At 32.5% G+C, this 13,338-nt stretch overlaps 2 protein-coding genes across 7 annotated transcripts; one reads left to right on the top strand and one right to left on the bottom strand.

The window, feature by feature from the left end:
• The first annotated feature begins 444 nt into the window (after positions 1–444).
• On the top strand, positions 445–5,378 carry LOC146934449 (vacuolar protein sorting-associated protein 32 homolog 1-like). Its single transcript, XM_085706294.1, has 7 exons — positions 445–713; positions 1,063–1,162; positions 1,297–1,382; positions 3,801–3,892; positions 4,078–4,189; positions 4,371–4,566; positions 5,179–5,378. Exons 1-6 carry the CDS (start codon positions 630–632, stop codon positions 4,560–4,562), a joined length of 666 nt encoding a protein of 221 aa, XP_085562420.1. The 5' UTR covers positions 445–629; the 3' UTR covers positions 4,563–4,566; positions 5,179–5,378.
• A 2,897-nt stretch (positions 5,379–8,275) lies between these two features.
• Positions 8,276–12,564, bottom strand: LOC146934450 (vacuolar protein sorting-associated protein 32 homolog 1-like). 6 transcript variants are annotated; one of them, XM_085706299.1, is made up of 8 exons: positions 12,512–12,564; positions 12,151–12,272; positions 11,725–11,824; positions 10,905–10,990; positions 9,619–9,710; positions 9,103–9,217; positions 8,780–8,969; positions 8,276–8,519 (listed from the first exon to the last, which is right to left on the bottom strand). In XM_085706299.1, the coding sequence occupies exons 2-7, from the start codon at positions 12,238–12,240 to the stop codon at positions 8,784–8,786; spliced, it is 669 nt and encodes a 222-aa protein (XP_085562425.1). In that variant the 5' UTR covers positions 12,241–12,272; positions 12,512–12,564; the 3' UTR covers positions 8,276–8,519; positions 8,780–8,783. The 6 variants fall into 6 exon arrangements, with proteins under 6 accessions (XP_085562425.1, XP_085562423.1, XP_085562424.1 ...); XM_085706297.1 differs by having other exon boundaries at positions 8,276–8,524; XM_085706298.1 differs by having other exon boundaries at positions 12,469–12,564.
• Between the last annotated feature and the right edge of the window lie 774 nt (positions 12,565–13,338).

Below are 13,338 nucleotides of genomic sequence, written 5' to 3' on the forward strand. Positions count from 1 at the left end.
TTGGGACTCAACGTAAATTAGTAACTACTGTGTTCATATGCATTGGAAATCAATAATGACTTTTAAAGTACAGTAAATGTAAACAAGAGGAACAAATGTGTTCAATGTATTCTTAATATTTTTTTTTCAGTTTCTATGAATTATTAATTTATGATTTTCTTGGGACCGAAAATTATAAAGGGATCTCCCGAAAAATTATTATCTTATTATTTTATCGAGTTTTTCAATTTTTTACATTGGCCCAAGTCGGGACCGGACAAATTTATTATTTTAGAGAGTTTATTAATTTATCGAGTATTAAATTAAAGAGTTTCTACTGTATATGGACTATTTTGGAGGACTATACATGTTCATTCTTTGTAAAAAAAAAATCAAAATAGAAACTATACTTACAAATTACAATTAAAATTTATATGAATTAAACTTATAAATTTGAGATTTTGTAAGGACTGAAAACATATTAATTCATCTTATTTTAATGGGTTTGAAAAACGGGTTCACGTAAAACGGAACAAAACCACATTCACGAACCAATATTCCTCTGAAAACCTCAATCCCCAAACCCTAAATAATCGATAGAGCTACCTTTTGCGATTTCAGAACTTGAATTTTGATTGATTCTTGTAACCATGTCGAAAACCATGCTTAACCGACTTCTTGGTAAACCTAAACCAAAAGTCAGTGCTCTTGAAACTATAGCCAAATTAAACGAGGTAACACCGATTTCGCTTTTCATATTCATTTCTCAATTCTGTGTAATTTATTTATTAATTGATCTTTTCACTTTTCATATATGCATTGTTCTGTAACGTTGTATACTATTTTATTTGTATCACTTTTTAAACATTGTTTGATTGATTGTGTAATGATGAATGCGTGTGAAAGTTTTAGGATCAAAACCATAGGCATTATACAATTTTATACAGATGAAATAATTATTTTCAAGTGTATAACCGTAGGAACAGTATCCAGAGGCCAGAGCAATGTACCTAAGTTTTAGGAAGGTACTCTTTTGGGGGAAAAAATTCTTATTTTGATTGTTTTGTTTCTTGGATGATGTAGACGCTTGAAATGCTAGAGAAAAAGGAGACAGTGCTACTTAAAAAGGCTGGAGCGGAAGTTGAAAAAGCCAAAGAATTCACGAGGGCGAAAAATAAAAGGGGTATGTGACAATATTCATGTTATAGAGAATACTATTGTGGCATACAATACATTTCCTCCTTTAGGAATCTCATTATTACTGGAGTTGGCTCGTGGGTCAATGATATATTGGTTTTGAATTTTTTCCTCACACAGCGGCAATACAATGTTTGAAGAAGAAGAGGCTATATGAACAGCAAGTAGAGCAGCTTGGAAACTTCCAACTGCGTATCCATGATCAGGTGTGTGAACACAACTTTGTTGTAGTTAGTAGCTTATAACTATTATTTTCAAAACCGAACTAGCTATTAAACTGTTAAAAAGAAAGACTTGGGCTATTTTTGGATATCTAATGGAGAGTGGAATGAAGTAGAATAAGATAGACTTGAGTGGAATGGAATGGAATGAAATAAGGTACATTTTCCATACCATTGTTTGTTCATTTTAATGAAAGAGTGGAGAAAAAACCTGTTTACTCCAGTCTCCCCTGTTTGATGGGCAAGGAAAAGTTTGGTTTTGGATGAAATGGGATTGAATTCATTCTGTGTAATGCCTTTTCATTCCATCTCATCTTTATTTTAAACAATCCAAAGTATTTTTTTGATTCCACTACTTTCCATCATTTTCCATCAATCCAAACATGGCCTTAAGGCTGCAAATTTCAATCTGATTGGAAGGGGGCGGTGAATATTAGAACTTAGAAGTGTCTTTATTGCTTTTTGTCATGATTTAATCTTCTTATTTTCATACAAATTGACCTGCATACTTGAGACACTCGCGTCTGTTTTCTATCTGTGCTAAGCTATGATGCATAGGTACAGGTACGGTACGGGTACCGGTATCGGTACTTAATACGGCAAATTTTAAAAAACTAAGGTACGGGTACGTTGATGTAAAACATCAAAAAAAAAAAAAGATTTTTCAAGTGAATTACTACCATTGTTGCTGTAAAAACATGTTTATACAAAAATTATATTATAAAATAGTATAATACTAGTCGTATTTTGATCATGTGTTTAACCATACTTTTCAGAATTTTACTTTTTGTGTGCATCCCCTCTACTATCTTCATCAAAAGCAAGAGAGGGAATTGAAATACAATAAAAAAGCAAAATAATTTTGGTACTTTTCCACCGCCCATACGTTTTTGCTGCACTAACTACGATGAAACAACTAAAATTTGATTTTTGCATCCCTTTCGGTGCTTATATGGCTCTTCTCCATACACACTAAAATTTCCAATCACTTAAGATGAGACTTTACTATTTTCTCTATTGTGGGTGCTTCTCCAACTTTCTCTTTAATGCTCTTATTCCTAAGCTTATATTGTCTAATGTTTGCACTCATTCATGGTAATGTTTTTAGCGCTGTAACGGTTAGCTTACATTGATGTAAGCTCTTTATCTCCCACTATTCATTCTCACACAACATTGTAGTTCTTATGTTGTGCAGTAAAAAATTTCATCAGGCTTGACCGGGATTTTCATATCACAAATTACACCAGAAACATTCCTCTTTTTATCTAGATATGCATGCTAGTATTGTTAAATTGATTGATCAAATCATTAAGATTAAGTATTAAAATAGAAATATTATAATTCTGCTGTTCGGTATGAGATGGATATCACAAATGTGTGAGAAGAAAGAAAAAAATGTCAGAAAAAAGTGAAAAATCCCCTTGCAACTAAATGTTCACTCATATGTTATGAATTATATTTGCATGATTTTTTATGATGCATTAGTTTTATTTTGAATCCCTAGAAGTAGAAGAAAGAAGTGAAACTTATCATCATTTACCGTTCCATATATACATATTTGTCTCACATTAGACAAATTAAAAGAGATGGCTAGTTTTGGTTATTATTTGCGAACCAAACAACTATTGTCACATAATTCTAGAAAAAATTACAAAAGACGTAGCAGTTCAATCATTTGAATCATGATTGATTCGCACACAGTGGCGGAGCCCTTAATGGGATGGGGTGGGCCACGGCCCACCAGGAAAAATTAAAAAATTGACGATTATAGGTCTATTTTGCGATATTTTATAAAATTTTGTGTCGGTTTATGGTTTCGGCTGATCCAAATTCTCGCAAAGTGGTGTAGTGGCCCACCCGAAAATTTAAATAATTCAATTATAGGTCTATCTTTTAACAGTTATAGTTTTCCGCAGTTTCAAAAGTGGCATACGTGAGTTTTGTGATGCTTATAATTGACATGTTAGCGAAGGCTTATAGACTTTCAAATTTACATGGACGTCGAATCCTCCGTATATTGTTCTGTCAACTGAAAATTCTCTCAATTAACAGTTGTAATGCACAAAAAAGTTTCATAATTTATAGTAGTTGTTAAATATGTAATGATTTAAGTATTCACACTAACGTTTTAGTCAAACTCCGTCATTTCAACTTCGTACTTGATGTTTATTACAACTTAAATTTGTGTTTATATATTATAAATAATTTTAGTGGCCCACCTGAACTTTTTTTTCTGGCTCCGCCACTGTTCGCACAGTTTGACTGGTTCATGGGTCATGATTAGTTACATGTCTTCCCAGTTTGACTGGCAGACTACTTATATTTGTTACCGCTAGTGGGCAACATGATTATTTTTTTTGTAAGTATTATTTTTATCATATATACTTGTAATATGTGTTGCAGATGATAATGTTGGAAGGAGCTCAGGCGACTACAGAAACGGTTGATGCGTTGAGAACTGGAGCATTTGCTATGAAGCGCATGCAAAAAGATTTGTACGTAGCATTGTTTATAATATTTCCTTTCTTTCATTGTTGATGTACACTTATATGTTTTACCTCTTTAATGCTTGTTTTAAAACCTGAGAAATATTGTATGAACAAAAATATCTTCATGTTTTTAGCTAATATTGTTTCATGCTCTTGCTCTTAAACGGGTTGCTATATTTTTTTTTTTTCAGCAATCTTGATGATGTTGACAATATCATGGATGAGATCACTGAACAGACAGAAAAGATGAGACAGGTTCAGGAAGCATTGTCAGCTCCAATTGGCGCAGCCGACTATGATGAGGTTGTCTTCTCAACTGTTAATTTTGTTTTTATTTATTTACTCTATGCTGAAGAGGATTTTTTATTACAAGATTGATTCAATTTTTTTATTATTTCAGATTGAATCATTATTGTACATTGACACATGTATTATTTTTATACAATATACCCAGGCAACAGACTGAATTTATTTTTTATTTCAGGATGAATTGGAAGCAGAACTTGAAGAACTAGAGGGTGCTGAGTTGGAAGAACAGCTTCTTCAGCCTACAATTACAACTCCAGCAGCCCCGGTGCATGTCCCAGCTGGGCAGCAACATACCCACCCTGTGTCTGTGAAACCAACAGCTGAGGAAGATGAATTGGCAAAGTTGCAGGCTGAGATGGCACTTTGAGCAGGTTCCATAACTCATCCACCACACCATTTATTCAATGAATGCCTTAGGGCCCGTTTGTTTGGGATTTTCTTGAAAGAAAATCTATTTTTTTAACTAAAAAATAATTATTTTTTTTGTAGTGTTTGTTTCAGATTTTAAAAAAATCCATTTTGTTAAAAAAATCATTTGTAGCCTCAAAATGAAAAGCTATTTCTAGTAGCTTTTTCAAAATCTATTTTTTCTAAAAACAAGGAATAAAGTGTAAGAGTTTCAAATCTTAAAAAAATTATTTTTATGATGGTAAGCAGACAGAAATAGCTTCAGATTATTTTTAAAATCTCTAAAAAAAACATCTAGATTCTTTTAGCTCAAAATCCATTATTTTTAAAGTTGAAACAAACACACCCTTAATCTGTTTGGGTTGGATTGATATTTCAATTAACGCAGCAGTTGAGTGGTTTGTGTCTGCACCAATTTCATGCTTGATATCACTTTTCACAATTGATTTAATTTATACTATCGTAGTTTGAATTGAATTGCTTTAAGTTGCTTGTCAGAATAAAGTTCTGAATATCTTGTTTTATGCATTTGGTAACAGATTTGCTTGTGTTTTATTAAAACCAAAATTTTGCAGGCATTGGTGTGCATGATGTGTTACCTCTAAAGATTTGGAACCGGTGACTTGGAGAATTCTGCCTAACCTTACATTCACTTAAATTTTTTGGGAATTATTGAACAGACATGATGTATATATAGGTGATAATTTTGAAACAACCCTTTGAAAACTTATTTCGCATCTATCAGAAAGTTGAAAACCGTGCTTTACACATTATACATGTACTGTTGTCATCTATAAACGTTATTCAGCACATTAGCGAATAACAACAAATGAATAATGGTCGGTTTTGATTATGAGCGATTGTGAGCAAATGAGATTTAGATAAAACAGGAGCTATCTGTTTTTTCTGCCTCTTCATACTGTCGAGAGCTTGCATCACAGATTTGGTAGTGTGTTTGTGTGTGCAAACTATTGTGTGTTTGAGTTGAATTTGGATAAGGAAGTTTCTGCGTTATTGGCTGAATTTGGAGATGTGATTAGGGGTATAAAGATGTTGTAGTTGAGATTTGCATAAAAATGTTTGGTGTATTAATAAATTAAGTTAAATTACACTAACCTACCCAAGGTTTTCGTAAATGACACAATACTAACCTCCCTTATTTTATTAATAAATTGACAAACATCCTTCCACCCTTTAAACACCGTTAGCTCTCCCACTTGCACACTCTGGGACTGGGTTCCCGTTTCTTCATTGTGTATCAAGTTTTGTGGTTATAAGCAACACGGATGAAAGGCAACAAAAATGAATCAATACCATAGCAAACTATTTCAATTCCATTACGCTTGAAGGTTACAGACAGCGATCATCACGCCCTCCTAGGTTGTCAAACTCAAGAGTCTAGGTAAACTCGTATAGTCTGTGTATACTCAACTCATAAACTCGCAAGAGTTTACCTAATATTAAAATAACATATATTGGTAATACTTCTTAAAAAAAAAAACATATTGGTAATATATTATTACTTCTATTTAATAAAGTGTAACTAATTTTAAATAGATAAATATCTATAGTCGATATTTTAACACACACTTTTCGACCGGTTAAAATTCACATGGATCCCACCAAATTACGTGGGTCCCATATAAACAATATTAGCTAAAAACATAAAGTGCACATGCCTTGCCGTTGCAATTGTCATGTCTTGTTTCTCTTTTGGCTTTCCATATACTATCATAATTAATTAAATATCAATTTGTTTGAGCTCCTGTCTCAAAACAATTGTCTCCTTATCATTTTTTTCTTCCTCTCAAAATAATTGTCTCTTTACCATTTTTCTGTTACTTTAAAATAATTGTTTTTTTTTCATGATTATACACTTATTTATTGAATTTCATCCAACTTAACTACTCCACTAACTACAATTAATAAGGTTATTTTAGTAAATGATATTAATTTTACTATTGAAATCAACACAGTTAATCAAAACTAATTTTATCCTTATTTTCGAATTTCTCATTTTTGTTTTGAACTAATAATGGCGTTTGGTTTTTTTGTTCTTGCATCAAAATTGGAGCTTGGTGGGGATTTGGAAATGTATGTTTTAGGGACGGCTTCTTTGATGGTTTTGTATAGAGTTGTGGTTTTTGTGGATTTGAGCAGACTACATCCCCATTCACTCTTGCATCTTCATTCCGGATTGGAGGATTTCAGTTTAAGTTGTCTAATGAGAAGGAATGAACTAAGAATAAGTGCATTATAATGTTGTAGTGTTGAATTGAAATTGTGTTACAATTCGAACCTAGAAGAAAGATGGATTTTTTTTTAGTTTTTATTTTTATTTTTCTGGGTTTTGATGATGAACGTGATGTTTTTTTTTGGGTTTAGTGACGAAGATGATGAATTTTATAGGTTTGAGAATCAGAGTAGTCAACAGTGGCCGATAGCGGTGCTATAGCGGCCGCATGCAGTATAGTAGTGCAAAATTAAATAGTGTATGCTACTGCCATAGCGGCTTATTGGCTAGCAGATTTGGATCCGTTGTTTGATTATAGTGAAAATTTCCAAATTGACTCAATTTTTAAAACCATTGAGGGTATTTTGGAGATTTCGTAAACCCTAACATTTTTCAACTCTTCTTCTCTTCTCACCTGTACCACGAAACACACTCTTCTATCTTCCAACTGGAAAACACGACCTTGAGATCTTGTTTCTCTTTCTCGGTTCTTGACTTACACAATCTCTTCCTACGTATCATTGTCACCGATTCTTTTCCACTATTCTCACACGATCTCTTCCTCTTCCACTGTTCATATCAATTTTGTTCTCTTCCTCTATTCTTTCTTTATTCGTTCCTCTGTCTTTTGTTTCATGGTTTCTCTGTTCTATATTTCTTCCTCTATTTTCTTGTTTTATGATTTTTTTTATTCGGTCCTATTTCTTTTGTTTTTTAGTGTTCTGATTTATGAATGTTTCATGAGATTTGAGTGTTATATTTAATTTTATATATTTTATATTAAATATATGTTTTTTTATACTTTATGTATTATAATGTAATATGTCCCAAAAACAGTCAAATATTAGGGACCACTACTTGTCATACCGCTTTATTCTATCATGTTGTCCACCTTTGGGATCAGTCGCTACACGCCGCTATCTGGGATTGACTACGATGATGAATGTTAAGGTTAACAAAATGGATTTATTTGGCTGACGAGATGAGTTAATGGATCAAAACGTAACGAAAATTAATCATAGAACCAACATAAAATTTCTTAAATAGTTAAGGGACTGAATATAATTTACTCTTTATTACAAGAATATGATACATTGATACTTGAGCTTACTAATACCAGAGAGAAGAAGCAAGCACACCCTCTAGAAAAGAAAAACAGAGAAGAACCCGAGAGAAGCTTTCTCTTATTTGTTGCCAAGTCATTCACCTCTTCTTTCTATTTCTCTACTTTTTTTGTTTGTTGTTGAGACCCATAACCGATCCAATCCACCCGGACAAACCGACGGACAAATCCGAAACCCGCCAAAACCGATCCAATCAACGGTCGAATTTGGGTCTCAATTTGGTGCCTTCAGTTTCATCTACTGTGGCATTTTTGGGCCCAAAACCGCCCGGTGCTCAACCCTAATATCAGAGAACCAACTATGCTACTCGCAACGTTTTCACGTTTTATTTGGAACATTTTATTGAATGAATTGTCTTGATTTTGTTTGCGTAAAAAAAATCTACCAAGGTGACAACAAAGGCAAAATTAATTTTCAATATCTATAATCTACATGTACATCCTCTGTTCAATAATTTCACAAAGATAAAAGCGACTGTGAGAGGCAGAATTCTCCATGTCACTGGTTTCAATTCTTATGTATGCCCCGTATCATTCTCATCATCAATGCCTGCTAAATTCTGACCTAACCAAAGCGAGAAGCAATATATCAATAACAAGAACTGCTTAAAACAGGACAGGCATATTTTTCTGCCAAACAGCTTCAAGCAATTCATTTCAAAATATTATCATACAGCAGAATTCAACTGTGCAAACGTTGAAATGAAACAATAATCCACAAACCATTCAACTGCTATACATTAATTGCCATACCAATCATAAAAACATATTAATGCATAGATAAGAATAGATCAATAGTGTCGTAGCCGAGAAAAGGGACCTGCTCAAAGCGCCATCTCAGCTTGCAAAGCTGCCAATTCTTCCTCAGGAGTGGGCTTTGTATGCACCGGACGAGTAGGCCGCCTAGCTGGGACATGCACAGAGGCTTCTGGAGTTGTAATTGCAGGCTGAAGAAGCTGTTCTTCCAACTCAGCACCCTCTAGCTCTTCAAGTTCTGCTTCAAGTTCATCCTGAATGGCAAACAAATTCAGAATGCTGACCGAATATTTCACATAATAAGTATAAATAGACGCTTAATGAAAAATCTATCAAAAGATAAATTTCCATAGCAGAGTGAAAATAAAAATTATTATTAGAGATAACCTCGTCAAAATCAGCAGCTGCACCAATTGGAGCGGACAATAATTCCTGAATCTGTTTCATGTTCTCAGTCTGTTCGTTAATCTCATCCATGGTCGCATCAACATCATTAATATTCCTGAAAAAATATAATATTGCAACTCAACAATGTCACAAATCCGTAACCTAAAGATAAGAAAGAGCGTTAAACAAAAAAGGTTACATACAAGAAGAATCTTTCCACATCAGAAGAATATTATAAATTTTTCATGTTTTAAAACAAGTACATATACCAACAACAACAACCAAGCCTTAACACCAAGTATATAATATATATATATATATATATATATAGATAGATAGATAGATAGATAGATAGATAGATAGATCAGAATATATATATATATATATATATATATATATATATATATATATATATATATATATCTATATATAGATAGATAGATAGATAGATAGATAGATAGATCAGAATATCAAGAACAAGATCACAATATTTTAAACATAAGCAGTGCTACATACGTTTCTTGTTGCATAGTCTTCATAGCAGCCGCTCCAGTTCTCAATGCGGCTACTGTTTCTGTGGTTGCCTTGGCACCTTCCAGCATTATCATCTGTAACACATATCACCAGCATAAGATATAAAAGACAAAAACTGAATCATGTTGCACTCATAGTTATCAGAACAAGACTGAACTGGTTTCTCAGATCGAGAAAACTTAAGAACTGATCCTCCAATCGGTCAACTCAACCCTAAAAAAACAGTGCAAAAAATGGAAGTACTGGTAATCAACCAGTCAACCCGCATGAACAAGTCATAGTTCATTGCTCAAATGATTGAACTGGTCCTTTAAATAATATAATAATAATTATTTTTTTTATTACCAATTTATTTAGAATCAATATGAGAAAAACAACAATTTGTAATGCAACGAGATTTTGCTACTAATCTCCTGTCTTCCCCTTCTGCTCTCATTCTATATGATACTAGTATGTATGTTAGAAATAATATCAGTATATCACTTCAATTTCATACCAGTAATGTAATAAATCAATTGAATTATGGTAGTTATTTTTATATTTTTCCTTTATTTATTTATACATGTTTCACACACAGACCCGTAAATATAATATTTGTTTACTTTCATATAATTATATATCATTACTAGGTGCAGCACCAACGCAAAAGCTCAAGGGAAAAATATCCATTTAAGGGAAATGTCCATGTTTTTGCATGAAATCGCATAAAAGCCATCAGGAGAAAATTGTCAAATGCCTAAGTTTTGCAAGAAAAGTAGAAAACTATAAAAATGCCTTTGGGCAGATTTTTTTTGTAGAAAATTGACAGGTGGTTGGGCTTCTGATCGGGTTTAATAGAGTGTATTGTATGCGAGTCTATGGGTCCGTTTGGATTAGCTTATTTTAGAGCTTATACAAAACAGCTTATGCAAATAAATATGTTTTTATGTATTATTTATAAGTTTGTTAAGGTATTTTATGAAAAAACAGTTTATGAAGATACAATTTTCGTTAGTGAGAGCTTATAAATTAAAATAAAATCTTATTTATTTACATAAGCTATTTTTCATAAGCTCAAAATAAGCTCCATCCAAACGGAGCCTATATCTACGTTAATATACAAAATGGTGGTTGAACTAAGCAGACTTGAACCTTTCTTTTTAGCGATTTAATGGTCAGTCCAGTTTTGAATCTTTTTAGCGATTTAATGGTTGGTCCACTTTTGAAAATAATGAATGTAACTGCTGGATATGAAATTGTAGTTACTGAATAAGAAGTTGCACTGTCACCTGATCATGAATACGCAACTGGAAGTTTCCAAGCTGCTCTACTTGCTGTTCATATAGCCTCTTCCTTTTCAAACATTGTATCGCCGCTGCAATAGATAGAAATTCAAAAAGAAAACTTTACTAGAGATTAATATATTTTGACTCGTGAACCTGCTCCACTAATAATGGATTTCTAAAGAGGGGTGCGTCTGTGTGTGTTGAGATATTTTTAGCATAAAATGTCCAGGTAAAACTTATCTATAGAAATTTGGTAAAGTGTAGAATAGAATGATCAGGTAAAGCTTGTCTATGCTCACCCAGTCACTCCCACTTTCATTCTAGTAATCTAGTCTTTCCTTTTCTATCAGTTCACATTTTATAAAGTGGTGTCGTAGTAGGCACCCTAAACCTACCGAACTACCTGATCTGCCGTCCTTAACTGCTTCTATAGGTCATCTCTAAAGATTGCCAAACCAATCAACTATGAAGAAACTTTACCCTCTTTTCCACGGTTGGTGCTACCCAAGTTTCTCTTCAATGAAGGCTGGATTGATTTTGAGCAAAGTACACATTCATATTCTCCAAATTAACACAAGTGCAAGTCATAAGGAGGGATACACTATGGGCTCTGTTTGGATTAACTTATTTGAGTCTATCTACTGGCAAGATTTTTGTGGTAGTGTTTGGGAGAACTTATAAAAACAGCTTATGACGCGTTTAATAAGCTTTTTTCAACTTATTTTCATAAGTTCTCCAAAATAATATATGGAAACAAACAGGGTCTATGCGTCCCGTCCCACTTATATTCTTTAAAAAAGTATCCATGGGTTTTGGTACGTACCCCTTTTATTCTTGGCTCTTGTGAATTCTTTAGCCCTTTCAACTTCAGCTGCAGCCTTTTTAAGAAGCACGCTCTCCTTTTTCTCTAGCATTCCAAGTGTCTACATAATTCAAGCAACAAAATACTTCAAGTCATAAAAAAAATTCCCTCAAACTGTAAACCATTGGTAGAAACTAAATACAAGTTATTATTATAGAACAAAAAGTAGTATCCTTATAACTATAGGCTTAATTGAGATATGGAACAATTAATATTCAACATCCACAATAACGTTGCTAATTAAGAAAAACAAAATTATATTCCGAATAGCAATATAATATAAACGTAATTGAGTGCTAGCAGTTTAAAGAGTGAACAGTTATGTTAATCAATTATGCAGAATTCAGTAAGAAAAATTGAGTTCCATTAGGAGTTTTATTTATTTACCTCACTTAATTTTTCTAAAGTTGATAGAGTATTGGCTTGTTGATCCTGTTTAGTTTTACCAAAAAGCTTTGAAAACATGGATGATTTCATCTTGTTTGTGAGAATTATGAAACCCAGTCTCCCTGCAACAGAATCCAATATGAGAATTATGAAATTGTGATAAAAAGGAATGATGAGAAGAAGAAGGAACGAACCCTGGTGAGAAATTAGGGTTTGGAATAAGAGGAGAGAAACTGATAGAGAAGAAAAGAAACAAAAGAAAGCGAATTGAATTGAGATGAAAACGCGTGCAAGTGCAAGTGCAAATGCGATGGGTACTTGAACAAGAGAAGAAAAACGAAATAGAGAAAGCGAAGGATACTTGCTTAGCTCCCTCCCTTCTACTAAGCGCGGCCCACACGGATTAGTTTGTTTCGTTCAATTATAGTATATTTTAGTATTTATATTCTGGGTCCCCTTTATATGGAGGTCAAACCACTTATCTTTTTTGTAACAAAAAAACAAAACCACTTACTATCATTTTGCTATTTACTCTCAACAAATTTATAAACAGGCTCTTTTTATCGTGCTATAGCTTGAAAATTATGAAATGTGTTTTTTACGAAATTTTAATTTTGATTAAAACTAAACCACTTAATTTTGTTGCTTTCAAATTATAACAAATCAAACTAACCATGATTCTATTTCAATGACACCAACAATATAACAAAAAAATATAATCTAAATTCTTTTTTTAATGACACCAACAACAATATTTATTATAGAAAAAAAATGTTTAAGGGTATAATTGAGGTAATGAAAAAGTAAGTATAAGTATACTCATCTTTTTTTTTTGGTGTACTATAAGTATACTCATCTAGTTTGTTACATTTTTTAAATGATAAGGGAAAAAAATCAAACAAATATATATACATATTGTGTTTGTTACATTTTTTTTTAATATTAAAATTTATTCTTATCTATTCGTTACATGTATTATTTTCATTGAAAATTGAGGACATATATATAGTTTTCTTTATATATAGTATAGATATAGTATAGAATAGATATAGATTCAATTCTTTCATGTATCATAATCTGAGGAAATTAAAACTAACTATTCATATAAATCTAAATCTTGATTGTACATACAACAAATAATTTTTTTTGGTGACGACTAAGCTAAGTTCACAAGGACACGTACAACAA

Source organism: Medicago sativa, chromosome 4 (genome assembly GCF_051527215.1).
Source record: "Medicago sativa cultivar Bolivia chromosome 4, Bolivia_mono, whole genome shotgun sequence".
Lineage (NCBI taxonomy): Eukaryota > Viridiplantae > Streptophyta > Magnoliopsida > Fabales > Fabaceae > Medicago > Medicago sativa.

What these genes read in the sequence shown, in the direction of transcription:
- LOC146934449 (XM_085706294.1), top strand. Translation starts at nt 630, where the DNA reads ATGTCGAAAACCATGCTTAACCGACTTCTTGGTAAACCTAAACCAAAA. An exon ending in CTATAGCCAAATTAAACGAG is followed by an intron (nt 714 to 1,062) that starts GTAACACCGATT and finishes TGGATGATGTAG; the next exon opens with ACGCTTGAAATGCTAGAGAA. An exon ending in AAGCGCATGCAAAAAGATTT is followed by an intron (nt 3,893 to 4,077) that starts GTACGTAGCATT and finishes TTTTTTTTTCAG; the next exon opens with CAATCTTGATGATGTTGACA.
- LOC146934450 (XM_085706299.1), bottom strand. Translation starts at nt 12,240, where the DNA reads ATGAAATCATCCATGTTTTCAAAGCTTTTTGGTAAAACTAAACAGGAT. An exon ending in AGTTGCGTATTCATGATCAG is followed by an intron (nt 9,711 to 10,904) that starts GTGACAGTGCAA and finishes TATGTGTTACAG; the next exon opens with ATGATAATGCTGGAAGGTGC. An exon ending in AAGACTATGCAACAAGAAAC is followed by an intron (nt 9,218 to 9,618) that starts GTATGTAGCACT and finishes ATATTTTTTCAG; the next exon opens with GAATATTAATGATGTTGATG.